This window comes from Rhinolophus sinicus, chromosome 18, assembly GCF_057876585.1.
Source record: "Rhinolophus sinicus isolate RSI-liver-muscle chromosome 18, RSI-T2T, whole genome shotgun sequence".
NCBI lineage: Eukaryota > Metazoa > Chordata > Mammalia > Chiroptera > Rhinolophidae > Rhinolophus > Rhinolophus sinicus.
This window is the reverse complement of record NC_142518.1, coordinates 72,308,230-72,335,723: the sequence shown is the minus strand read 5'-3', so window position 1 is coordinate 72,335,723 and position 27,494 is coordinate 72,308,230. Positions and strand designations below refer to the sequence as shown.

Below are 27,494 nucleotides of genomic sequence, written 5' to 3'. Positions count from 1 at the left end.
ATCTATTATGTGCCAGGGTACTGGTTATGAAATAGACACTGTTCTTGCCTTCAGAGAACTTACAGTCTAGCTGGCAATTCAGACAGTTAAGCAGGAATAATAATAAAAAATAAGTGTAATAATAAGAACGCATAGGATGCAATGGGATAAATCATCACAGGAACCCAATCTGATCCAGGAGGTCAGGAAAAGCCTCGTAGAGGACGTGATTTTTAAGCTGAGATCTAAGGGTGAGTAATAAAATTTAATAAGGTAAAGGAGCAGGGGCAAAGGGTAAGAGTTCAGGCAAAGAGAACAAATAGAAGGCATTCATACATACAATCTTTGAAGATTTAACAGTAGAATTGCGAAGTTAAGTGATATAGATTGCTAGTGCCTGAACCTGGTGAAACCGATTTATGTTGCCACTTTCAGTTCATTTAATTACTTGGAAAAGTTTGTAGTTGAGAATGTAAGTTTGTACCTTATTATCTTCACATGTCACTCAGTCAAAGATAAGCGTTTCGTAACTCCTTCCTTCTCTCTCCCTTTTTTAGCAGATGAGGTTGATTATTCTTCACGTGGCTTCCTGAACCTAATGTGTGAAGCATGAATAACAATGGAGGGGTTCTGTGGGAGGAAAAGGGTTTCAATCTATAGAAATGGAAAACATCCATTTGATTGTAGTTCTGTTTGAAGGTATTCTAATTCTATAACCCTGTTTGGAGGGAAGTCCCTTTGATCCATCAAGGAACAGAAGTGAAATTTGGGCATAACTAATTATAGATCTTGTTATGTTTTACCACTGAGCAGATTGTGTATCTTGTGTCTCAGACCGTCACAATTAGAAGAATATTTGAGGAAAGCTTCTGGAAGTGATATAAGAACGTGGCTGGTATGTTAGTGAAGTTATGGAGCTGGCCCTATCTTTTAGCTTATAGCATCACTTCATATCCTAAAGTTAATATTTTATATTAAGAAAAATACGAGTTTTGATAGGATGGAACGAAAATATTTATGTGTCTAAAACTGTATGTACTAGTTTGTTTTTTTCCTTAAATCATCTTAATGACTCCTTCCCTCTACGCTTTATCCCAGTGACATAGGTGTCAAATAGTGGGCCCAGTAAATCTTACCACCTTCCATTTTGTCTGTGGAACTACGTTGGTGAAAGTTGGTGCTTAGAGTTACAAGGCAGGAGGAAGAAGGAAGATGATTTCAAAATAATTGCAGCAGTTTTTGTTCCAGATTGATTTAACAAATTTTAACTGAACATCTACATGAATGTCACTGGAGATAAAATGGTGAACCAGACAGACATGGTCCTCACTCTCAAGGGCTGACAGTTTAGTGAGAAAGATAGAAAAAGACTAACTAGTAATACAACTCAATAGGCTATCCTACCTAGTGGTAAGTGCTCTGAAGAGTACAGTTTCTGTGAGTGCATATGATGGAGGGATCTGTTCTAATCTATAGAATCAAAAAAAGGCTGCCCTGAAGCAGAGACATTTGAGTTGAAATATGAAGGATGAGCATCATTCATTTAAAATTTGGTTCCTTTCCCAAGGAACAAAACAGAGCAAAACAAGCAGACACTTCTTTAGCCATAGCATTTTTTGGCATTATCATGCCAACTGTGTTTCCCACTAATTTGAGCTGGGCAATTTTTACTCATATTTAAAAATTAATTTTAGCGTATTTTTTAATGAGTTCTGGATTATGTATATTATATGTGCTGGTTTTTATTTTTGATCAAATCTTAAACTTGAATGTGTTAGGAGTTCCCATGTATTTAGATGAGATCATTTAATCCAATCTAACTTTTCGCCAACGATTCCACTTACAACAATTTCTTTTTCAAAGGATTGAACTTTCGAGGTAGCTTTGAAAATTATTATTAAGTATATTAGTATTTTTTTTTTGGTTTGAGGGCATGTTGCTTTTATATTTAAAAATAATAGAGATAGTTATGCAAAATTGTTAAGCCTACAGAAATTCTGTTTGCTCTATAACATTTCTTATAATCCTAGCCACATTTTCCAGTTCTTTATGCTACAGTTCCTATTTTCAGGCTAATAAAATAGTTATGTAATTGCAGCAAAACTTTTTCCTGTAAGTACAGAATCCCATGAAAATCAAATTAAAAAAGAAAAGCCTATCATTAAATTTTTTTAAGGTCCACAATTCTCTTTAACTTCTGTGGTTAGTGTGTGAACCAGTTAGTCTATATGTTCAGCTGCCTTTTTCAGCAAGGCGAAAAGCCTCTCAAAGGTCAAGGATTAAAAGCAGCTATTGATCTGTGGATTGAAGGTATTTGCTACCTCTGCTCAGAAGTGCATTCCTAGTAGATCTGTTCTAAAACAGCCAGGGAATCACATTGAGCTGAGCAGTCTTCCATTCTTTTATATTTCATATTATATCACCAATATATCTAGGAAACAGCAGTGCCTGCCCTTATATGTCCATGGATTTACTAAGGTTTGTTTCATTGGTCAGAGCCCCTATTTAAATTTACCTCTCTCAATTCTAGAATCTTGATATTTTAAGGCACACAGGAGCAAGCTGCAGTATTCCTGGATTCCACTCAAAGAGCTGCTAGTATCCAGGCCCCCTTGGTGTGTAAACACTCTTGTCTCTTACACAAGAGGATAGAACAGGACTTAGTGAAGAGAAACCACATGTCTAAGCCACAGTGTCTTTGTGGAAAATGAATGAGCTGTACCAAACCATATAAAATTCATTCCTACAGTTCTGTTATTTATTGCGAAGGCTTTCATATTAGATAGTTATTTGATTGGTATCTAGCATCCATTCTTTAATTTTCAGTTAAATACAACACCTAAAATGGAAACATTAAGTGGAATAAAAGAACACATAGAAACAATTAAGTGGAACCTAACAGCAACACCATCCAGAGCTTCCAGCTCCTCTTTGCTCATTATTCTTATCCGTTTCCATTTCTGGTTCTGGCCCTGCCCTACTACTTGTCTTCTCAACCTTAGTCATTTGGTCTCCCCAGACTAACACAGTAAGGGTTTATACTTACAAAGGAAAAAAAAGAGATAATAGATGGCAGAAGAGGCAGGGATGGCTAGGAAATTCAGAGAGTAATATAGTCTCCCTGTTTTCACCACTTTCCCTTGACCACCTAATTGAAGCTTTTGTGGCATTACTGAAGCTTTAAGTGCAAATAACCATATAGATTCGTTTCACGTGGTAGGTTACTATTCATGAAGAGCCCTGAGTTTTAGATATGCCATTAGATCTGAAGCAGAGCTGCAGGATAGCACATGACAATTCTCAGAGTGACTTCTAGACTTAGTTTAAGATTAAAATTTGTATATTACTTTATAATATATTGTGCATACAGTATATAATTTAATCCTCATGACTGCATCTTTTCTAGCCAATTCTTCACAAGAGCAATAGGAATGCCTGAAACTTACCAGCTTCTATAAGTTTATTTCCTGGAATACTAAGGCCCATACAGAGCAGGAACTGTGCTCTTTCGGAAGTTTCAAAGTAGCAGTTGCCCTAGAAATTACCTATTTCTGTGGTTAGATTTTTTTTTTTGTAGGACACACAAAGCTCCTGTAAAGTGTTTACTTGAGAAAGACTTGATGGCATTATCATATAACAGTTTGAAACAGAAAATTTACAAGGCGGTACTCTTTCTTAGGGAGCAAACACAAACCACAGCCTTCAGGATGTGTAAACCAGGCAACTCAACCTTGCTCAAAAGAGTAAAATAAAAGCCAAGGCCAAGCTGCTCAGATCTGGCATATAGAATGTCTATTTCATCGATGTTGGAGAAGCATGTACTCTGTAATATATGAAATCTTTCCTTAGACTGTGTACCACAAGGGCAAGAATCATTTTTTTTATTAACAGTTTGTTGTATCTCCAGTGCTTAGCTCGATGCATGACACATACTAGGTACTCAAGAAATATTTATTGAATGAGTGGTAGTGTATAGCTTTGTAAATTTAGTCAATCTGGAGAGAATCCTTAAAATTATTAGGTTTGTGCAAAAGTAATTGCGGTTTAAAAGGTTAAAATAATTGTAAAAACCGCAATTACTTTTGCAACAACCTAATAGTTTTATTTGTGGTGAGGTAAGATACATGAGGAAGATAATCATCACTTTCTATATTTCCTATCTTTATTTTTTTTGGGGGGGTTCTGTTATTTTGTGTATTTGCATGGAGAATATATGAAAGGGAAAGGATCTGGCTCCCAGATTAAGCAGATCATAAGGGGCTACAGAGATTGTTGAGGTGACTCAGTGACAGGCCCTTAATAGAACAAGAGAGACTTTATACTGCAGCTGTTTGCTGATATTAGAGGCAGAACTACCTATTTTTATCCCTTGGCCACATTCCAATGAACTGTCCCAGCAGATGGAGTGGAGGGTAAGAATTGGAGAGTTATATTTTGGGTGGAGGGTTGAAATTGTTAAGATATATAACCTGACTTTCAGATTTCTACAGGGTGATATAACCAGGTTAGGGGATGCCTAGTCTAGTACCTCTGACCAATGCTGCTATCTGGTACTTTCTTTGCCACCTCTAGGGTGTACTGAGATAACCATCCTTTTAACCTGGCCCTAATTTTACCATTAGCAATCAGAGCTATTTTATCTAGACACGAAAGCTACCTATGGCCTTGTCCAGCTATCCCTGTTAGTCAAAGGAGGCTGCCTTTACATTTCTAAAGTGTGACTCTGGTGTAGTGGAAGTGTTTGTGTACACACAGCCCCACAGGAAAATCAGTCCCATTACCCCATAGTAATTTCCTATGCTTTTAACTTAATAGTTTTGCCCAGAAGGATCAAAAGTAGGAAAAAGAGGGCTTTTCACAAGTGTTCTTCATTTGTAAGCTAAACATTCTGCCTGTCCCCTATCTTAGGATGCTTTTTACCTTTTTGGTTTCTTCTGATTTCTTTTTTCTTGTGTAATTACAGCTTTGGCTTTACAGATAAAGTCATAAAGAAGAGCCAGTGTCCCATCGGAGTCTTTGGTAATGGTTTCAAGTCAGGCTCCATGCGGCTAGGAAAGGACGCTCTTGTCTTCACCAAGAATGGGGGTACTCTCACAGTTGGACTCCTATCACAGACCTACCTGGAATGTGTCCAGGCCCAGGCAGTTATTGTACCAATTGTTCCATTCAACCAGCAAAACAATATCCTTTCTGGAAATGAAGAATGTTGGTTAAAAATTGGTCTCATCTGACTATTTTGATAGAAACCTCTTTCTTCAGGTCAAATCCAGCTATCAAACGTTTTCATACTTAAAGAGGTACTCAACTGTCTTAAATTTAACTTGAATTTCCCCCCATTAAATATTTTGAAAATAAATGAACTATTGGCCATAGCTTAGAAATGTTTTTGTTGTATGGTAATTTTCATTGTTATGTGATTTGATCTCTTTCTTTCCTCCACCATTCCCTTGGTAAAGTTCCCTGGGGCTTCTCTGTTTTTCTGCCTGAAGGTAGCTACGTTCCATCATACTCCTAGAAACATTCTAATCGTCAGCTTATCTGATGGCAGAATAGCTCATTTCCCTATACCTGAACAAGCTTTTATTTCTGTGTTACCCAAGCACTATAGCAATAAAGTTTGAACTCATTGCTTCCAAAAAGTCTAAAAATGCAGGCTTTGATCTATTTCTTAAATACAGTACTGTATTTACATTGTCTCTTTGAAGCTGTAGTCTACAGGGGTAACTGATTTTTGTGTTGGTTTCCGCAGCCTTTCTTCATTTTCTCCTTTCTTTTCTTCTGTAGCAGTAATGCCCATGCTTTATGTATGTATGTCCATATTTTGTCTAAACATGCAACCCAAAAAGCAGATCTTCCTTATAGCATCCTCTTAAAATATTAATTTTCCTTTGACTGTGTTTGGTTTTACAAAAAATGATTATTACTGAGGATTCCTTGCCCAGCCTAGAAGCCATCTTGAACTATACAGTTTTCAACAGTGAAAATGACCTGCTGTCCCAGTTTGATGCCATCCCAGGCAAAAAAGGCACTCGTGTTCTCATTTGGAACATCCGCAGGTATAGTATTCCAAGGGTGATAGATGATAATAAGCCAAGGTAGTATGATGAAGCACACTTTAATAAATCTCTGGAGAAACAGAGTAGGTAACTTTTGATACATATCTGTATCTCACTGTATACTTTTCATTAACATTCTTAGAACTACAGCTCTGTTTGAGACAGTGGTTCTTATTTGTAAAATGTGGAGCTACATAGGGTGGAGACATGCATATCTTGATTGCCACAAATAATCAAGACAGTTCAATGTTATTCTATTTTGTATTCATGAGCACTGTTTTGAGGTCAGTACATGATAGTTATTTCACTTGTTTGACAATGAAAATGAAGTATGAGAAAGAGACATTAGGGTAATAAAGCATAACACGATCTGTAAAAATGACGACCTCAGTGTTAGTGCTTCAGAGTAGCTGGATTAGAAGTAGAAAAATCTTGGAAGCAGATAAATTTGAACTATAGTGAGGCTGGCTTCAGGTCGTGTTGAGAGCTAATAAAACAATCTAGAAATTCTCTAGGATACGTCATATGTTTAATCTTGTCATGTCAAATGGAATACATTTAACAGTGTCCACTAAAACCTAAAAACCTTTAATATAAAATAGAGGTGTTAACTCTTATGCCTAATAGAACAGAGTATCAGATATATTCATTTGTCTTTTTCTCCTTAAGTCAAATATTTCACCTCATTTCTTAGGTAGGTTAAACTTACATAAAAACCATGCTGGTTTGTGTAGAAAGTACTTTAACTGAAAAGAAAACAAACGTAAGGAGATTTTTCACACATTGGTCATTGAGATCTTCTGTGTCCTACTTGGAAAAACTTCACAAATATTTTTTCTGAGGTATTTCCAATGATTTAAACACATTAAGCAGACTTTTCTTTATCCATTGTTTCTCAGTTATACTGTACTAGGTGTTATGTAAATAAAGGATTCCGTGGTCAAATAACTGGGAAAAGTTGGCTTAAACAAAGTCTAGCATGTTGCTTTATTGCAGGACTTCTCAGCAATAAAGAGGCTTTAATATGCTAATGTTATTTCAATATGCATTGAAAATATTTAAGAGAGCAATATAGTATGCAGTATTCCCCAGTTTCAAAAAATGTTTCTCCAGCCTTCTTTTCCTTGGAAGGTGAATGGTGAGGGGCAAGGAGGACAGAGAACCCCTTCAGAGTATGTGTTAGAGTTGAGTGGGGTAGCAACAATCAGGATTATCCTGGAAAATCCAGAGTATAGTATTATAGTGACGTGGGCTTTATACAAGTTCCATACCTAATGGCTCTGGTCCAGCCCTGAAGGAGGAGCTACATTTTTACCACAGCAGCTCTGAGCTTGCAGAGCCTGAAGTATGAGGGAGGTATCACTAGACCTTTGACATTGCTCTAAGAGCCAGGAATTGTTTCTCAATTTTATTTGATCACACAGCCAACCTATCTTACCTACCCTCCTTCCCTCCCTCGTTCCCTCCCTCCCTCCCTCCCCCCTCCCTCCCTCCCTCCCTCCCTCCCTCTCTTCCTTTCTTATTTAAGAGTATTTTGGGGAACTGCTGTTCAACAGAACAAATTTTGGAAACTGTTCTGATATATATGTTTTCTCCATAACCCATCATTTGTTTTGAGTTTTTTCCAGGAACAAAGATGGGTCTTGGCTCTTTGCCCTGGCAGTTGTTAGTGATATAGCCCAGGGTCTTGGAATGGACCAAAGCTAAGTGGCCGAAAAGGGTTATGAGAAGAAGAAAGGTCCTTATAAAAGGAATGAGTACTATTATATTTAAATGATAATTCCATAAATGATTTTATAGAGGACTAGCAAATATATGCTGTTTCTATAACAACCTTCTTTTCCTTCTAAGAAATATGATTAGATCTGGGGAAATCTTGGTATCTCATTAGTCCTTATAATGTTGCTAAAGTTAGAAGAAGTAGGTTTTGATTCATCTATTTATTCAATTAGGGAGAATGATGTTGAATGACCTACCCAACAATACCCAGAAAGTTGGGATCTATTATAAGATCTTTCTTCGAGGATATAGCTGGCATCCATTTGATTTATCAGATCACATACATACCCACTTTCCTTTTTTTTTCCCTTTCCTTCTGTACTTGGCATTACCGGTTCTATGAAACACAGTAGATCTGTTTAGACTGGAAATACCGTGTGGTCTTCAAACCAAGTAATTTGTAGTTCCTTAGTACTGGTAGTCAGGAAAAGAAATAAGTACCTGAGTTTTGGCTCATATTGTTTCTTTTCTCTTGGGTTCCTAGTGCATTTTTGTCCTTTGGAGCCAGTTTTTGTTAGAGTGGTACTTGTCTCTTTTACCCAGAAATAAAGATGGAAAGTCTGAGTTGGACTTTGATACAGATCAGTATGACATCCTGGTATCAGACTTTGGCACAGAAGAAAAAGAGACTGGTGGTGTTACCTCTGAGCTGCCAGAAACAGAGTATTCTTTACGGGTGAGTAAGAGTGGTTTTTCTCCAACAATGAGAGGTAAGATTTGCTGTAACAAGAAAATCTAGAGAACAAGATTTCACTTTAGTTATATAAAGATGACAGCCTTTTAGCCCTGTGTTAGGAATACTTTTCACTGTTTCCACCAAAACAGTTTAGTGAATATAGTCAGCAGCACGTTAGTGTGGTAGTTATGATAGTATAACAAGGTATAGAAACTGAGCCAAATCTTTGTCCAGAATAGACCTTAGTTGGTAGCAGTGTTTTGTGGGGATGTCAGTAGAATTGGCACTATCATATAATAACTTTCCCTTCACTATTCCATAGGCATTTTGTGGTATTCTGTATATGAAGCCACGAATGAAAATTTTTCTGCGTCAAAAGAAGGTGACTACCCAGATGATTGCCAAGAGCCTGGCCAATGTAGCATATGATATATATAAACCTACCTTCACAGTATCCTTACAACTACATGAAGCTTATCTCTTCATTTCAGGAGTAGATTTCAAAGCTGGCACAGAAAAACAAAAACCTTTCCTTTTCTAATTCAAAAATATGTGTTGCAGAACAAATCCTGTTACAGTGTACTCTGAAGAGGTGTTTCTTAATTGCCAATCTATGCATCAGTTTTATCAGAAATCATCTGGAAATTATTAAAATAATACAGAGTCCTGAGACTTTGGAGATTCTGGTTCAGTAGATTATGAAATCTCCTTTTTTAATAAAAAACATTTGTTTATTTTTAAATTCTTAGCTGATTCTAATAAGCAGCCAGGTTTGAGAATCTAAAAGGTCCACACCATTTGGTTTATATTGGCATTTTATTTTGTTGTATATTATATTGATTGAAATCGGCAAAACGTTGACTTGAACTTGTTAATCTTTTGGACATAGTATGATTTTTGTCATGACAAGTCCAGACTTACGTTGATAGAAGTTAGGAGAGTGGAAATTAAAGGTTGATTTTCTAGGCTGAGATAAATCTTCAACAGGTTTGACATGGATTTCCTGATACTTCTCATAATGGCAGCCACTCAGAGAAGTAATTACTCATTTTCACTTCTATCCTCCATTGCACTAGGACTGGATTTCAGACACTTGAGAAAAATCTTAAGATTATGGAAATTAGGTCCGTCTTTGTTGATAGTTTTCTGAGCAGGAAAAAGGTTTTTGAAATGTTGAGAACTCATAAGCAGTTAGAAAAAATTGCTCTTGTAATTTATTGTCTAATAACTAAGCACAGCTCTTGGACTAAGAAAAACACTCTCTTTACTTTATCAAAGGCATTACTTATCTTTGTCTTTCTTCCCCTGATCAATAATTAGAAATTGTCGTATCCTTTTTAAAAAGCTGTGCAGTTGTATCTCATAAGCAGATTGATTTTCTCCTTTTCGGGAACAATACCTTGTCTACTAGGAAACTTTTTTTTAAAGCCAACTTAACAAAGCCAGAGCTAGCATTGTTAACATCTGTAGGTAACTTAGTTATATCAGTGTATGTAGGCTGGGATCTTAGTGCCATTGGTTTAACAGAGCCAGTCAAAAGAATTGTTTTCCAGCTACTGTTTCAGGTGTACCACATTTCTGTCACCAGCTTCTTTCTTTTATGGGTTCCTATGCACACATTCTATATGTATCTTAACTCTTCTTATACCCCTTCTCATTAAACTAGTTACCTTCTCTATTAGAATTTGGGCTAAAAGAATTCACTATAGGTATGAGTAAAATGACACTCCTAACAAAATGTCTCCCAAGATCACTGATGCTGATTTATTTATTCCTCAGTTATCAAAGGCCTCTTCTTTCCTCTTGTCCTCTCTCTTTACACTAATTTGAGGAACCCCCTACCCCCGTGTACCCCCATCCCATAACTTAGAATTTTAAAAGTGTACAATAGAAAGTTTTTGAGACTATTTATCTTAAAAATATTAATTTTATGGTGTAGAGTTTTAGTTTGTTTGTTTGAGGGAGTTTTGTCCTGTTTTGTTTTTGCATTGGAATAGGGTTTTATTTGGGGTTTGATTGGAGTTTCTGAGACCCAGAACATTGTATGTTCTGAGCCAGACATTACTGTGTTATGTACTCGTATTACTGTCCTTGTATCATACCTGGCCCATGTGTCACATGGATTTATGCACATAGCATGTTATTTAGAGGGGGCAGTGGATATAGTTTTTTGAATATGTAGCAAAAATAAATTTTTACTTAACTCATTTGGACATGAAGATTTCTTAGTATTTGTTTTAATGAAAATAATCAATCAGTTTCTCTATCTCCCTTTTATCTTTCTTACAAACAGGACATTTTAAAAACCCATCATTGTTCATGCTTCATGTATAATAATTAGTCCTTATTTCATCTACCCAAGCTTGTTAACTTCTTCCCATGAAGTATATTACAACAGGACTATTCATCATCCTTTACCTTTAAAAGTGATTTGGTTCTTGGCGCTGTTGCTTTCATACTTTTGAATAATTGGCAGGATTTACCTAATTGCTTATAATTGTATAGATTTGTGTTGTACTATTTACAACTCTTATCAGGACCTGGGAGACCTAGCAGCAAGTTGAGCAGCGAGCAAGGTTAAGAAACGTTTCATAATTATTTATGAATTTTTAAATCACTGATGGCACTTTGGTATATCTTCTCACAGTCTTTTCTATGTATGTGTTTATATATACATATTTTTAGGTAATGCTTGTTATAATATTCTGAACCTTTTCCTAATGTTCCCAAATATTTTTAAAGGGCATAGTTTTAAAGCTAAATAATTGACTGTGTGGATATACCAACACTTACTTAATCATTCCCTTAATGTCAGACATTTAAATGACTTATGTTGTTCTGCCATTATAACTAGTTGATAAATCTCTGTAACTCATAAACCTTTATGGGCTTCCCTGCCTGTTTCTGTAGGATAAATTCCTAGGCAGATAACTACTTGGTCAAAGGGTAAGATTATTTTTAAAGCTTTTAGTACAGAATTTTTAAATGCCCTCTAGAAAGGTTGTACTGATTTACATCCAATGGTGTTTAATGGTCTTTGCTGTGATCGAGTACAAAATTTTGTCTGCTAAAGCCGCTGGCGTTTGTCTCCTTAATGATTTTATTCTCAGAATAAGCAGGTGAGAATAACTTTTGGGTTCTCTTGCAAGAAAAAGAAGCAGTTTGGAGTAATGATGTATCATCACAACCGGCTCATAAAGTCCTTTGAGAAGGTGGGATGCCAGGTGAAGGTGAGTGGCCAATGTTCCCTTGTCATAGGAAGCTGTAAAGAATTGGAAGAGAATTTAAAATTTGCAAAGGGAATAAAGTCTTTAATGGCTTTTACTCCCATCTTGTGATGGTTGTTAAATCTGATCCTGGAATTCTGTTTTAGCGCTGAGCTGTTGTGTGTTGAAAAACACTACTTCTTATTCTTCATAGAAGTTAATTAACCCAGGAACTTTACTGGATGCATTTTCTAGGTAGTTGTTAATAAGAGGCAGAATTGGAACACCAGCAGCTCTGCCATGTATTTAAGTTTATTAATGTTGAAGGTAGCTTTTTATATTTTCTTGGGGGAGACAATAAGGCATAGTGGAAGATGCATAAAATAGTGGTTGATGGCCAGGATTTGAGTCCCGGCTTTTCCACTTACAAGCAGTGCAACCTTGGCTAAATTGTTTAATTTTTCTGAGACTCTCATTTTCCTTACCTGTAAAATGAAAAAACAACAATAATTTTACCTCATCTGCCTACCCTACAGCTTACAACGTTGAGAGATTTAAATGGAGTAAATTGTGTGAAAATACTTTATAAACTGAACTACACAAATATTACCATCATCTTCAGTGTTTTAAATGATGATTTAATGTAGGAATATCTGCAAGTATCCCAATCATTCCTGTTTTACAGATAAGAATGCTAAAGCACAAAGAATGATGAACTGCTTTATATTACATAGATGGACAAAGTTATATAAGACCCAGGATAGCTAGTCTTCAGCCTATGTTGATTTTCCTTGTTATATCATCTTTAGACAATTTATGTCTGTGTGCCAGCCTGATTATACCCTGCCTCAATTCCTTCCATTAAATATTTTTTTTTAAATATTTTAAGTTCAAAAATCTCTTCTATCAACTTGTAATTGATAGCCACTACAAGTGTGACTCTCTTTAATAGTTGTTTGGTGGCCTACATATGTAAAAATAGTTTATTTTAATAGAGTGTGATGATTACCTAGCATCCTTAAAATTTTTCTCAGATTAAGTATGTACCTAGAACAGTAGTATATAACCTTGGTTTTTTAGCAGTTTCATTTTCATATGAAATTTTATGGCAATCCCAGAATATAAAACAGGTGAAAGTAGAGATAATATGAGTGAAGTAGAGATGGCTATTAATCCTTGAAAAATCCTCGGGAATCTATGGATCATAATTTGAACATCTCTGCCCTGGAATTGGCCAGAGGTTCCAGTTCAATGTAATACTTGCAGTCTATTGAAATACATTATGAGTATTTCTCTACGTCTTGCTAGCCTTTCCTTGCCCATGAATGTTAGGTAACCTTTCTGTTATTGTTTGGAATTAAAAGGAAATGCCTACAGGCAGTCAACAGTAATGTAAGTGTTGAAATTAATATTTTTCTTCTAAGCCAACTCATGGAGAAGGTGTGGGAGTAATTGGAGTCATTGAGTGCAATTTCTTAAAACCTGCCTACAACAAACAAGACTTTGAGTACACCAAGGAGTATCGGTGAGTCACTCCCAACCTGAGGTGTTTCTGATAGTTTGTTCAGATACGATTCTGTTCTCTGAAACCTCTAAAATAATAAAAGCGTGTTGAAAAACCAGGCAGATAAATTAAATGAGAATTCCTTCAAATCTATTTTCCAAAATTAGAGATAAAATGATTTTATTTTTAAATTAAAGCTTATTGGTACATGAAATATGGAGCCCAGTTGAGATAAACATTACCTGAGGGGTGTAAATGTCTAACTATTACATTGTTTTGTACACCTGAAACTAATAAAAAATATGGAAAGAGCATTGGAGTCATTTAGTAAAATATTTCTGGTGAAACAAAGAGCATTAGAATTACGTTAATGAAAAGAGATGAGTGGATCTGAAGTTACTTACTATGTTGGGGGGAAGAACACAGCAGTTTGAAATTTGTTCCAAAAGACTTTCTTGAAGCCAGTGAACAGCTTGAGAGGAAACTGTTTGAGCAGCAGGAAAGACACGTGTGTTTTTGTGGAAGCATCTAGATTTGATAGATAAGGTAAACAGGTAAGAATCAGAAAGGAACTAGGCATTGAGGCCAAACCAGCAAGGGTGTTTTTAGGAGACCAAGAAAGGAGGTGTCAAAGCCAGGATATAATAGTTTGTTTTAAAAGTTTGGGTGAGGAATGAATCTTTAATTTCTTCTTTCATCAAATATTATGAGCTATCTCCTATGTGCCAGGTACTAGGAACATAAGAATGAAAGAAGAATCCTTGATACCTATGAACAAATTGGATGAAATACATGCAAATAATAAATTTAAATACCTATAAAATAATTGCTTTAATGGGGAATATGTACAAAATGGGAAGAACTTTAAATATGGCTAAACGAGTCAAGGAAGACTTCACAAAGCAGCTTATATTTGAGCTTAAACTTGAAGGAAGAATTGGAGTTTGCTAGGTGGAAAAATAGAGGAAGGACATTCTATGCAGAATAATATATGCAAGGACATGAAAGGGCAAGAAGATGTTCTTGGAGTGTGGAGAAAGAAGGCATGAGGACATTTTATGTCATTTTCCGCGAAGTCTCAGTAGCAATTTTTTTCTTCGAGTGAGGGAAAAGTAATTCCCAAAATCTCCTTTTTTTGTGCACCCCAAACTGTAATAAAATTAGTTAAGTGCTATACCTTAATTTATCTGGAACCATAAGAATTTTAGGTTTAGTCCTTGACAAAGAGACAACTATTTGGATGGCAACACAAAGTAATTTCAGGGTGATTGGTTTTTGGTCACTAGGGCTGTTCAATGGTTATGGTAACTGCCTGCCCTCAGTTTTAAGTAAAATGTTTTGTTTGTTTGGTTGTTTGTTTGTTTGTTTTTTAACTATGAGTCTGGTCCATAATGGAGATCTTTGACTAGGACTTGACTCTTAGTAGTGAAAGTTTAGAAATGACCTCAGTTTGACAAAAGTCTCAGAGCCAAGTCATTCTGTTTCTCTAGAATAAAAAGAATAGTGACTTTCTGGTGATTAAGAAAATAGTTAAGGTTTGTGAAATCCAAATTTTAGATATTAAAAATTACATAACATCTTCCTTATATCATCTTTGCCAAACCCCCATCGATCTTTTAAATTCTAGAGCTATTAAACCCTTCCTTGGTTTGTGATGTTTGGTTTCAGTATGATGAGTTTGGGTTGAATGCAGGGGATCCAGATATATTCTATTGCCAGTAGGTTTATTCAGTTAAACATACAGGATTTCTGCCTTAAGTAGTTTAATATCTGCTAGACATTTACTAAAAACAGAAAACTAATAAACTATCTTGAACGCAGAATCATTTGAGGATAAAAATTTGCATAACTCTTATCCCAATTTTGGCATCATTTTCCTTTTTATGCAATTTATATAAAATGAAAAGATGTTTAGTTTAAAAAAATAAGGGAATTTCAGAGGGGGATTAGAGAACGTTGTCTGCTATCACAGACTAAACTCATCCTAACAGTATCATAGATATCAAAACTGCAAATGCTAAAAGAGATACCAGCCATCATAGTGCTGGAATGTCTACAAATAAATCATCTGTAATACCACTTTTAATAGTTGTGGATATCAAATTTCAGCTGCAACTGTCAGGGCCCAAACTTAACAACATTTTTAGAGTAAATTTCAGCTTAAGAAATGCAATCAACACATGCTAACTGAGCGACCCGCTGTTTCATGACACAGTGGCTAGGCTTTGGATGTTTTCTAGAGAAATTCAAGACACGGTTACTCTCTTTGAGGAGCTTGTAGTCTATTTGTAATAATGGATTGTTATATATATGAAACAATTTAGAGAGTAATAAAATAACTGATCAATCTCAGCTAAAGTGGTATGGTAGAGAAAAAAATGCCCTGAGAGAACAGATAGGGAAGGTTTTAGGTAGAAAGTATGACTTAGGATTTTCTTAAAGGACACAGGGTTTAGAAAAGGAAGGGGCAGGAAATCCAAGATGGAATTATAGCATGAGCTAAGATAATGACAGGAACTCAGAATGGTAAGAATATGGGGAGTGAGATTAAAAGAATGAAACTAGAGTGAGGGAAATAGATGGACAGAGTAGGGCCACATCCTAGGGCAGGGGTTGGCACATATCTCCTGTGAAGGGCCAGAAGATAAATATTTTAGGCTTTATAGGCCATATCGTCTCTGTTACAAGTACTCAATTCTGCTCTAGTATGAAAGCAACCATAGACAGTATGTAAAGGAATGAGTGTATCTGTGTCCAGTACCATTTTGTTTGCAAAAACAGGCAGTGGCCTGGATTTGGCCCACAGGCTGTAGTTTGCTGAACCCTGTCCTAGAGCCACAGTTCTCAGACTATGTGCCAGGCTGCACATAATGGACTCACAGGGGAGCCATAGTATATTTTAAATTTTTGAGGGCAATGCAGTGATACTTGTCTTCTGTTTATAAACAATAGAATTTGTTTTACATTACTGTCATAACACATTACCACAAACTTAGTGGCTTAGGACATTAATTTATTATCTTCGAGTGTGTAGGTTAGAAATCCAACACGGATCTTATTGGGCTAAAATCAAGGTGTTGGCAGGGCTGCATTCTTTCTGGAGGCTCTAGGGGAGGATATCTCCTTGCCTTTTCCAGCTTCTAGAGGCCAATCTCATTCCTTGGCCCATGGCCCTCTTCCTCCATCTTCAGAGCCAGCCCGGGTAGGTTGAGTCCTTGTCACATTGCGTCACTCCATTGACTTTGCTTCTATATCATCACATCTCCTCTGTTTCTGACTTCTTCTGCCTCACTCTTCCAGTTTTAAGGACTTCTGTGATTACATTGGATAATACACAATAATCTCTCTATTTTAAGGTCGGCTGATGAGTAACCTTAATTTCATCTGCAACCCCAATTCCCCCTGGCTATGTAACGTAATATATTCATAGATTTCAGGGATTATGGCATAGACATCTTTGAAGGACCATTATTCCACCTATCACATTATGCCCTCTGGCCCCCTAAGATCCACTTACATCTCTCATGCAAACTACATTCACCCCATCCCAACATCCCTAAAAGTCTCAACTATTCCAGCAACTCGAAGTCTAAACTCTCATGTTAATGTCATCAGGTCAAAATTCCAAAATCTCATCATGTAGATCAGGTATTGGTGATACACTGAGTCTGATACATTCTGGGGTAAAATCCCTCTCCATCTGTAGACCTGTATTTTTCTCCTGAAATACAATGGTGGGACAGACATAGGGTACCAGTTACAGATATTCCAATTCGAACAGGAAGAAAAATCGAAGGAAAAAGGAGTCACTGTTCCCAAGCAGTTTCAAAATCCAGACAAGCTAACTCCATTAAATTCCAAGGCCTGGGAATAATCTTTCGCGTCTTCCAGCTCCACCCTCTGGATTTAAGGTTCTGCACTCGGGGCTCATGGCTCCGCCCTTAGAGACATCTTTCATTTATCATCAAGGGCAGCATGTATTTGCAGCTAAGTAGTTTCATCAGCCTGTTTCCTGACTAGAGTTTTGGAGATCAAAAGGCTTTCCTTCATTTTATACTCTCTTCATCTTTTCCAGTCCAATCTAGCAGTTTTTGTGCTAGTATACCGTCCTATGAACCTTTTGGGTCTCACATGTATGTTACGGATATTCACTCCAGATAAGAGGTTCCTGACAGGTCTTTCCTAGATAATCCATTTCTATTCTTAGCTTCTGCTGAGATCTGAGTCACATGTTTAATCTTTTCAAAGAGATTTTTGTGTGACTGAATACACTGACATTTGATCTTTCTGAGATACTAGTAAAAGGTTGTTCAGTCACAGGCTTGGCTTTTTCTCTAGAGCATGCTTTCCTGACAGTGAATCTTGAAATTTTAGCATCTTTTACAATCTGGATAGGCTGAGAATTTCTAAAATCATTAAGTCCTGCTTCCTTTTTGTTGAACTGTTGTTCCCTCAATTTCTCTCTTTCCTCTCACATTTTACATAAGCATCAAGGAGACACCAAGTCACACTTTCAACACTTGGCTTGGAAATCGCAGCTAAATGTTTCATCACTTACAAGTTCTGCTTTCCATATAGTTGTAGGACACAATTCTGCTAAGCTTTTTACCACTATATAAAAATGATCACCTTCCCTCAAGTTTTCCAATAACATGTTCCTCATTTCCTTCTGAGCTTTTACCAGAAACACCTTTAACATCCATAATTCTAACAGTCTGTTCACAATGATTTTGGTGTTTTCTCTACCATGCTCCTCACTTTTTTTGGAGCCCTCACCAGTGGGGTGTTTAACATCCGTATTTCTACTGACAGTCTTTAATCAAGCTAGACTATTTCTGTCATGCTCCTGAAATTCTTCCAGCCTCTGCCCATCACCCAATTCTAAAGACACTTCCGCATTTTGGGTATTTGTTAGAGCAGCACCCCCACTTCCGTGTACCAAAATGTGCTGCATTCCTTTTGATTACATCATATCTTTGTGAATCTGGGTTTTCACTGGTTGCTGTGATACAAAGCAAGTAACACATGAAAATCAGTGTCAAATAAGAAATGGGGAAAGTTGTGTCCAATTTGATTCTAAGGTTTGAGAAGTTGTACAGTACCCACCCCACAGGCATACACATCCCATTAGTAAGTAATTGTGGCTAAGAATGAAACAGAAATAGTTTTTCAACTTACATGTATTTTTTTTCAAATGGATTTTAAATTCTAGTTCATAAATGTTTTCTAAGTTGTTTGGATCTAACTAATGGAACTGGTACTTTTTTTTTAAGGGTGCCATGAAAAATTTGAGACACTAAGGGTGCCATAAACCAAGAAGGTTTGAGAACCTCTGTTGTAGAGGGACATTGGGTAAAGTAGTTGATACCTTACAAATGAGAATTCATTGCATAGTTCTTGAGTAGGCGAGTGACTTGACACACTATCTTAAGAACATGGTGCAATTGACTCTTGAACAACAAAGGTGTTAGGGGCGCCGACCACCTGCACGGTCAAAATCCCACATATAACTTAAGTCGGCTCTCCACATGTGCGGATTCCCAACTGCAGATCAAAATTACAGTTGACCCTTGAACAAAGTGAACTGCGTGGGTCCACTTATATGTAAGTCCACGTATAAGTGGACTTGTGCCGTTCAAACCCAATTGGATATAAATCCGTGGGCCCACACAGTTCAAACCCCTGCTGTTCAAGGTTCAGCTGTACTTTATACTTGCATACTGCTTTATGGTTTATAAGGTGCTTTACATGAATTATGTCAGTTGATATATCTGGCAACAAGATGTGGGATGGATTGAAGGAAGGATTAAAGGCTGTTAGAGTAATCTAGGTGAGAGAAGGTCTGAAATGAGTATCTGTGAAAAGGGAAGTATATAATAGATCCTATGAATAAATAGCAAAAGAATTTGGTGACATATCAATAATGGAGTACGGGAGATAAAGGAGATGGAAGAATCAAAGATCACTTCAAAGTCTTAAGTTTAGTAGACCGTGATATTGGTGGGATCATTGATAGAATAATGAGGTTGGGAAAAGGAACAGTTTCCTGGAGAGGCAATGGTGGAAACTAGATTGTAGAGGATTGAGACAGGAGAATGAAGAGGAGGTAGTGGATATAGACCGCATATACGAGGACTAGGGAAGGAAATTAATAGAACAGTAGAATAAAGCCAGCATTTTTGTGAGAACGAATGGGGATTCAAAATACATGAAAACCACATCTTGATTGAAGTGGTGGTTACATGACTGCATGCATTTGTCAAAACTGATAGAACTACACATTTAAAAAGATGAATTTTATTCTATATAAATTCTGCCTCATTAAATTTTACCTGAGTACATGAGGTTTATTTTTATTTTTCAATTGGGATATAACTCAGATACCATAAAGGTCACCATTTTAAAGTGTGCAGTTCAATGGTTTTTAGTTTATTCACAAAATTGTGCAACCATCATCACTAATTCCAAAACATTTTTAAAACTCCCAAAAGAAACCCCTTGTTTATTAGCAGTCAGTCTACATTTATCCTTGTCTCCAACCTCTGGCAACCACATATCTTCTTCCTTTTATCAATTTTTTGTTATTTAACATGACCATTTTAACCATTCTTAAGTGTACTGTTAAGTAGTATTAACTACATTCATATTGTTAAGCAAGCGTTACCACCATCCATCTACAGAACTCTTTTCATCTTGCAAAAGTTGATACTCTATACCCATTAAACAGTATTCCCCATTCTCCCTCACTAGCCTCTGGCAACCACCATTCTGCTTTCTGTCTCTATGATTTTGATTACTCTAAATACCTCACATAAGTGAAGTCATACAGTATTTGTCTTTTTGTGACTAGCCTATTTCAGAGTGTAATGTCCTCAATCTTCATCCATGTTGTAGCATATGTCAGAATTTCCTTCCTTTTTAAGGCTGAATATTCTGTTGTGTATATGTACTACATTTTGCTTATCCATTCAACCATCAGTGGACATTTGGGTTGCTCCCACGTTTTAGCTATTGTGATTTGTAGTCTACAGTAGTCCCCCCTTATCCATGGGAGATACATTCCAAGACCCCCAATGGATGCCTGAAACCATGAATAGTACCAAACCCTATATATACTATTTTTTTCCTGTACATACATACCTGTGATAAAGTTTAATTTGTAAACGAGGCACAGAAAGAGATTAACAACAATAATAAAATGGAACAATTATAACAATATACTGTAATAAAAGTTACGTGAATGTCATCTCAGAATATTTCGTACTGTACATAACAGTGTGGATATGCTGGACAAAGGGATGATTTATATTCTTGGTGGGATGGAGTGGGACAGTGCGAGATTACATCCTGCTACTCAGAACAGCATGCAATTTAAAAATTAAGAATTGTTTATTTCTGGAATTTTTCATTTAGTGTTTATATCACAGTTGATTGCAGGTAACTGAAACTGCAGACAGCAAAACCGCAGATAAGCGGGGACTACTGTATTTTGCCTGATATTAGTATAGCCACCCTTGTTCTCTTTTGGTTACTTTTAACATGGAATATTCTTTTCTGTCCTTTCACTTTCAACCTGTTTGTGTCTTTGTATCTCAAGTTAGTCTCCTGTAGACAGCATATATTTGGTTCATGTTGTTTTACACATTCTACCAATCTCTGCCTTTTGACAGGACAGCTTAATCCATTTACATTTAAAGTAATTACTGATAAGCAGGGACTTCTGCCATTTTGCTATTTGTTTTCTATATGCTTTATAGATTGTTGACCCTCATTTCCTGCATTACTGTCTTCTTTTGTGTTCATTTGAGTTTTCATAGTGAGACATTTAAATCTTCTCATTTCCTTTTGTGCATATTTTATGGCTATTTTCTTTGTGGTTGCCATGAGGAGTACATGATCCTGTTATCAGGAGCAGCAAACAGTGATCAGAGCACAGATCCAATATGTGTAGGATAGAGTCCTTTCTGCCCACCCTGGCTCCTGCAGGCTTGGGGTAGGGAATCATAGCTACTACTGTGCTGAGAGCTAAAGTTTGCCGATTTACCATCCAAGCCTTCCCCTTGAAGTTATAAGCCTTCAACAGACTCCACAGTTCCCAATAGGTACATCAGATTCTGCCAGTGCAGTTGTTGTCTAGCTGAGGGGTCAGAATCCTACTTTCTACTTCACCATCTTTCCAGAACCATGTCAATTTACTTATTTTTAAAGTAGATTTAAAGTAGAATTTTAAGAGAAAACAGGTAATAGTTCTTCATCTGTGACTTGAGGCAAGGATATAAACAGAGGTAAGAATATTGGTAGGTTGGAGGGGAATAGGGAGCTCATGTATGATTACTTTAATCTCCTCTCTGTAGTCAGACTCTAATGTAATATGAGTAAGGTAGAGGTAAGGAAGAATTCCTCTCAAGGAGAGAAGAGGTCTGCAACAGCTTGGGGAATGATCCAGGGAGTCAAGAGGTTTTAAACATACCAAATTTACAGTATTTCAGGTGTATACGACTCTACATTAAGTTGTAATCCTGAGTTGTAGAATTCAATATGAATTAATTAGAAATTGGCAGTTTTCAAAAGTAAAATTATGCTTTTGACTTATATACATTACTTTTTGACCCTGGGTCTACTGTTGTTTATTTGGGAAGAGAGATAAAGGAGAAAAAGCAGCAGCCAGAACTGGGGTACAGCCTCCACTAACAGCTATATAGTAGAAGGTTGAAGGGGACTTGCCCACTGGTGCTATAACTGCTCTGATCAGCATTTTCATGAAGAGGAACTGTAAGTCATTTTTAAGTTTGTATTTAATTTGTGACAGGGTACAGTATTTGATCCTCTGATTTGCAGCTTGGTCCTGAATTGTGTGCCTGTAGTCATCTGACAGTGAAATAACTTATCCATGTTTGGCTCTGTCCTGGCTCTGCAATTTAGTCCTCTGTCATTGTATTAGTGTCAACTCCCCACCCTCCGTGATACTAAAAGCCCTGAAAATTTGGAGAACACAGTAGATTTTAGGACTTTTGACCATTTTACTTTTTCACCCAAAGTGACTATTCGGCATTATGACTTCGTCATTCCGACACGTAATTTGCAAGGCAGTGGATTCCCATCCTAATTCCTGTAAGTGGAGGTGTTCAAACCTATGCTGAATATTCTAAATTGTTGGCTTCTGTTAAATGGGAGCATCTCATAAGTCGCAAAGTTGTTCAACAAATCCTCAGTGTTGACATGCATCTTGGTTTGTCTTTCAGGTTGACAATAAATGCCCTTGCCCAGAAGCTCAATGCTTATTGGAAGGAAAAGATATCCCAAGAGAATTCTGAGACCTCAGCCATAGCCAGGACAATACCGTGAGTAGTAAATACAGAATATAAAAGTATTAGGGGAAATGTCCATAGAACAAATGGAAGGAACAAGAGTAAGATGGTGCTTTTCACAGAAGGAAGTTTAATTAACTAAAACTGGAAATTACAGGTATTAATACTGATTTCATCACTCTCTATACCTCTTCATTCCAGTTTAACACTTGTGTGATTTGGAACATAAATACGAAGAGATCAGTAATGCCAGTTAATTCGATAGTTAGTATGGTAGAATGGAAACGATGGCCATTTAAGTCAGATATCCAGGGTTGAAAATCTGGATCTCCTTCATAAAGTTGAGTGAGCTTGGGTAAGTAAGTCACTTCAACTTTCTGAGTATATTAAATTAAATGGTACAACATTTTTAGCACAGTGACTGGAATATAGTAGATATTCAAAAATATTAGCAAGTTCCCTTCTCTTTATTGCTAGTGAACATTGTTGGAACTGTACCAAGAAATTTGAGAGTAGAAGTAGAGAACCCGGCATATCAGAAAAAAAAAGATAGAATTTATTGAATCTAAGAGAATTACACACAGAACTATGAATCTGGATGAAATGCCTCAGTTGGCAAGGAAAGGAACATAATCCAGAGTATTGAATGTGTAACAACACATGTACAATCAGTTACACCACCATCAAGATAAAGATTAGAGTGTTAAAAGTTCATTTTGAGGTAGGAACCCAACTGTGTGTTTTTTAATTAATGTAAGTCATAAGAAAAATGTATGATATAAAATTTTGTTTCAAATACAACCTGATGGATGTATACATATCACTACCTTATTCTAAAGATCTTGCTCATATCCAATGTCCATGGTTTTCAAAGACATGCAAATTAAGATGAGATGTCATTTTCGGCCTTTCAAATAAGCAATGATTAATGCAATGAAACAGCTGTTCATATACTGCTGGAATGTGTATATGTACGTTATGCAATCTTTCTGGAGGCAGAGCTGTAATAATTATTATTTATTGAGCACTTACGTACCAGGCACTAATCTAAATTCTTTACTTGTATTTACATTTACTTATTTATCACAACAACCCTATGAGATAGATGATATTATTAATTATTTTTGTTAATTTATTGGGGTGACAATTGTTAGTAAAATTACATAGATTTCAGGTGTACAATTCTGTATCACATCATCTATAAATCCCATTGTGTGTTAACCACCCAGAGTCAGTTCTCCTTCCATCACCATATATTTGATCCCCCTTACCGTCATCTCCCACCCGCCACCCTCCTTACCCTCTGGTAACCACTAAACTATTGTCTGTGTCTATGAGTTTCTGTTTCTCATTTGTTTGTCTTGTTTTTTGGTTGTTTTCAGTTTTATATACCACATATCAGTGAAATCATATGGTTCTCTGCTTTTTCTGTCTGACTTATTTCGCTTACCATTATACTCTCAACATCCATCCATGTTGTCACAAATGTTCCTATATCATCTTTTCTTACCGCCAAATGGTATTCCATTGTGTATATATAGCACAACTTCTTTATCCATTCATCTATTGAAGGACATTTTGGTTGTTTCCATGTCTTGGCCACCGTAAACAAAGCTGCAGTGAACATTGGAGCACACGTGTCTTTATGTATAAATGTTTTCAGATTTTTGGGGTAGATACCCAGGAGAGGGATTGCTGGGTCATATGGCAATTCTATTCGTAATTTTTTGAGGAACCTCCACACTGCCTTCCATAACGGCTGTACCAGTCTGCATTCCCACCAACAGTGTATGAGAGTTCCTTTTTCTCCACAGCCTCTCCAACACTTGTCTTGTTGATGATAGCCATTTGGACTGGGGTGAGGTGATATCTCATTGTGGTTTTGATTTGCATTTCTCTGATGATTAGTGATGTTGAGCATTTTTTCATCTGTCTATTTGCGATTTGTATGTCCTCTTTGGAAAAATGTCTCTTTGGGTCCTCTGCCCATTTTTCAATTGTGTTGTTTGTTTTTTTGTTGTTGAGTTCCTTGTATATTCTGGATATTAGCCCCTTATCGGAGGCACTGTTTGCAAAAATCTTCTCCCATTCAGTTGGTGGCCTCTTTATTTTGTCAATGGTTTCTTTTGCTGTGCAGAAGCTTTTAAGTTTCATATAGTCCCATTCGTTTATTTTAGCTTTTACTTCCATTGCCTTTGGAGTCAAATTCACAAAATGCTCTTTGAACCCAAGGTCCATAAGATTAGTACCTATGTTTTCTTCTATACAGTTTATTGTTTCAGGTCTTATGCTTAAGTCTTTGATCCATTTTGAATTAATTTTGGTACATGGTGACAGATAGCAGTCCAGTTTCACTCTTTTTCACGAGGCTATCCAATTCGCCCAGCACCATTTATTAAAGAGGCTGTCTTTTCTCCATTGCATGTTTTTTGTTTCTTTGTCAAAAATTATCTGTCCATACTTTTCTGATTACCGTAGCCCTGTAGTACAAACTAAAGTCACGGAGTGTAACACGTTCAGTATCATTCTTTTTTCTTAAGATTGCTTTGGCTATTCGGGGTCTTTTGTGATTGCAAACAAATCTGATGATTTTTTTGTTCTATTTCTTTAAAAAATGCCATTGGGATTTTGATGGGAATTGCATTAAATCTGTATATTGCTATGGGTAATATGGCCATTTTAGCTATGTTGATTCTTCCAAACCACGAGCATGGAATGTCTTTCCATTTCTTTGTTTCTTTTTCAATTTCTTTTAAAAATGTCTTATAGTTTTAAGCATATAGGTCTTTCACATCCTTGGTGAAGTTTATTCCTAGGTATTTTATTCTTTATGCTGCAATTGCAAAAGGAACTGTTTTTTGTATTTCTTTTTCTGATTTCAGTGTTAGTATATAGGAATGCAATGGACTTTTGTACATTGATTTTTAGCCAGCAACTTTACTGTATTGGTTGATTGTTTCTAATAGCTTTTTGGTGGAGTCTTTAGGGTTTCTCTATATAGCATCATGTCATCTGCAAAGAGTGACAATTTAACTTCTTCATTCCCAATTTGGATGCCTTTTATTTCTTTCTCTTGCCTAATTGCTCCGGCAAGGACTTCCAACACTATGTTGAAAAGCAGAGGTGATAGGGGTCAGCCCTGTCATATTCCTGAACGTAGAGCAAAGGGCTTCAGTTTTTCACCCTTAATTATGAGATTAGCTGAGGGTTTGTCATATATGGCCTTTATTATATTAAGGTATTTTCCTTCTATACCCATTTTATTAAGTGTTTTAATCATAAATGATTGTTGTATCTTGTCAAATGCTTTTTCTGCATCAATTGACATAATCATATGATTTTTGTCCTTTATTTTGTTTATGTGATGTATCACATTGATGGATTTGCGGATGTTGAACCATCCTTGTGCCCCGGGGATGAACCCCACTTGGTCGTGATGCATAATCTTTTTAATGCATTGTTGTATTCGATTTGCTAGAATTTTGTTTAGGATTTTTGCATCTGTATTCATTAGAGATATTGGTCTCTAGTTTTCCTTTTTTGTGTTGTTCTTACCAGGTTTTTGTATCAGGGTAATGTTGGCTTCAAAAAGTGAGTTAGGGAGTACTGTCTCTTCTTGAATTTTTTTGGAAGAGTTTGAGCAGGATTGGTGTTAGATCCTCTTTGAAAGTTTGGTAGAATTCACTAGTGAAGCCATCTGGTCCCCGAATGTTGCTTTTGGGAAGGTTTTGGATGACTGATTCAATTTCGTTACTGGTTATGGGTCTGTTTAGATTTTCCAGTTCTTCATGGTTCAGCCTTTGAAGGCTATATGTTTCTAAGAAGTTGTCCATTTCTTCTAGGTTATTGAATTTGTGGCATATAGTCCTTCATAGTATTCTTGGATGATCCTTTGTATTTCTGTGGTGTCCGTGATAACTTCCCCTTTTTCATTTCTGATTTTGTTAATTAGTGTCTTCCCTCTTTTTATCTTAGTCTAGTCAAGGGTTTGTAAATTTTCTTAATCTTTTCAGAAAACCAGCTCTGTTGCATTAACTTTTTCTATTGTCTTTTTGTTCTCTATTTCATTTAGTTCTGCTCCGATTTTTGTCATTTCCTTTCTTCTGCTGACCTTGGGTTTCATTTGTTCTGTTTCTAGTTTTTTAAGGCGTAACACGAGGTTATTTATTTGAGATTGTTCTTGTTTCTTGAGATCGGCCTGTAATGATATAAATCTCCCTCTTAAAACTGTTTTCGCCGCATCCCAAAAATTTTGGTAGGATGTATTTTCATTGTCATTTGTTTCTATGTATCTTTTGATCTCTCCTGTAATTTCTTCTTTGACCCAGTCATTCTTTAAAAGTGTATTGTTTAATCTCCATTCATTTGTGTTTTTCCTGCTTTCTTTTTGCAGTTGATATCCAATTTCAAAGCCTTGTGATCAGAGAATATGCTTGGTATGATTTCAATCTTCTTAAATTTGCTGAGGCTGATTTTATGTACTAATATATGGTCTGTCCTTGAGAATGTCCCATGTACACTAGAAAAAAATGTATAGTCGGATGTTGTAAGATGAAGTGCTCCATAAATGTCAATTATGTCCATTTCATCTAATGTGTCATTTAGGGCTGCTTTTCATTATTTATTTTCTGTTTGGATGATCTATCCATAGCTGTCCATGATGTATTTAAGTCCCTTAGTATAATTGTGTTTTAGTCAATTTCTCCCTGTAGTTCTGTTAGTAGTTGCTTGGTATATTTTGGTGCTCCTGGATTGGGGGCATAAATATTGATTACTGTTATGTCTTCGTGTTGTATAGTCCCCTTTGTCATTATGAAATGCCCATCTTTGTCTCTTGTTACCTTTTTCACCCTGAAGTCTGTTTCATCTGATAATAGTATGGCTACACCTGATTTTCTCTGGGTACCATTTGCTTGGAGTGTCAATTTCCACCTTTTCACTTTGAGACTATTCTTGTCCTTGTAGCTGCGATGTGTCTCTTGGAGA

General features: G+C 36.4%; 1 protein-coding gene across 1 annotated transcript in view; it reads left to right on the top strand.

Moving 5' to 3' along the window:
- MORC4 (MORC family CW-type zinc finger 4) overlaps positions 1-27,494 on the top strand; it is a 73,839-nt gene that overhangs the window by 6,376 nt on the left and 39,969 nt on the right. The window contains exons 4-10 of the mRNA XM_074323475.2: positions 4,943-5,161; positions 5,889-6,035; positions 8,358-8,490; positions 8,813-8,941; positions 11,601-11,720; positions 13,121-13,221; positions 22,443-22,541. Coding sequence (XP_074179576.1) covers positions 4,943-5,161; positions 5,889-6,035; positions 8,358-8,490; positions 8,813-8,941; positions 11,601-11,720; positions 13,121-13,221; positions 22,443-22,541 — 948 coding nt within the window. The remainder of the gene's footprint in view (positions 1-4,942; positions 5,162-5,888; positions 6,036-8,357; positions 8,491-8,812; positions 8,942-11,600; positions 11,721-13,120; positions 13,222-22,442; positions 22,542-27,494) is intronic.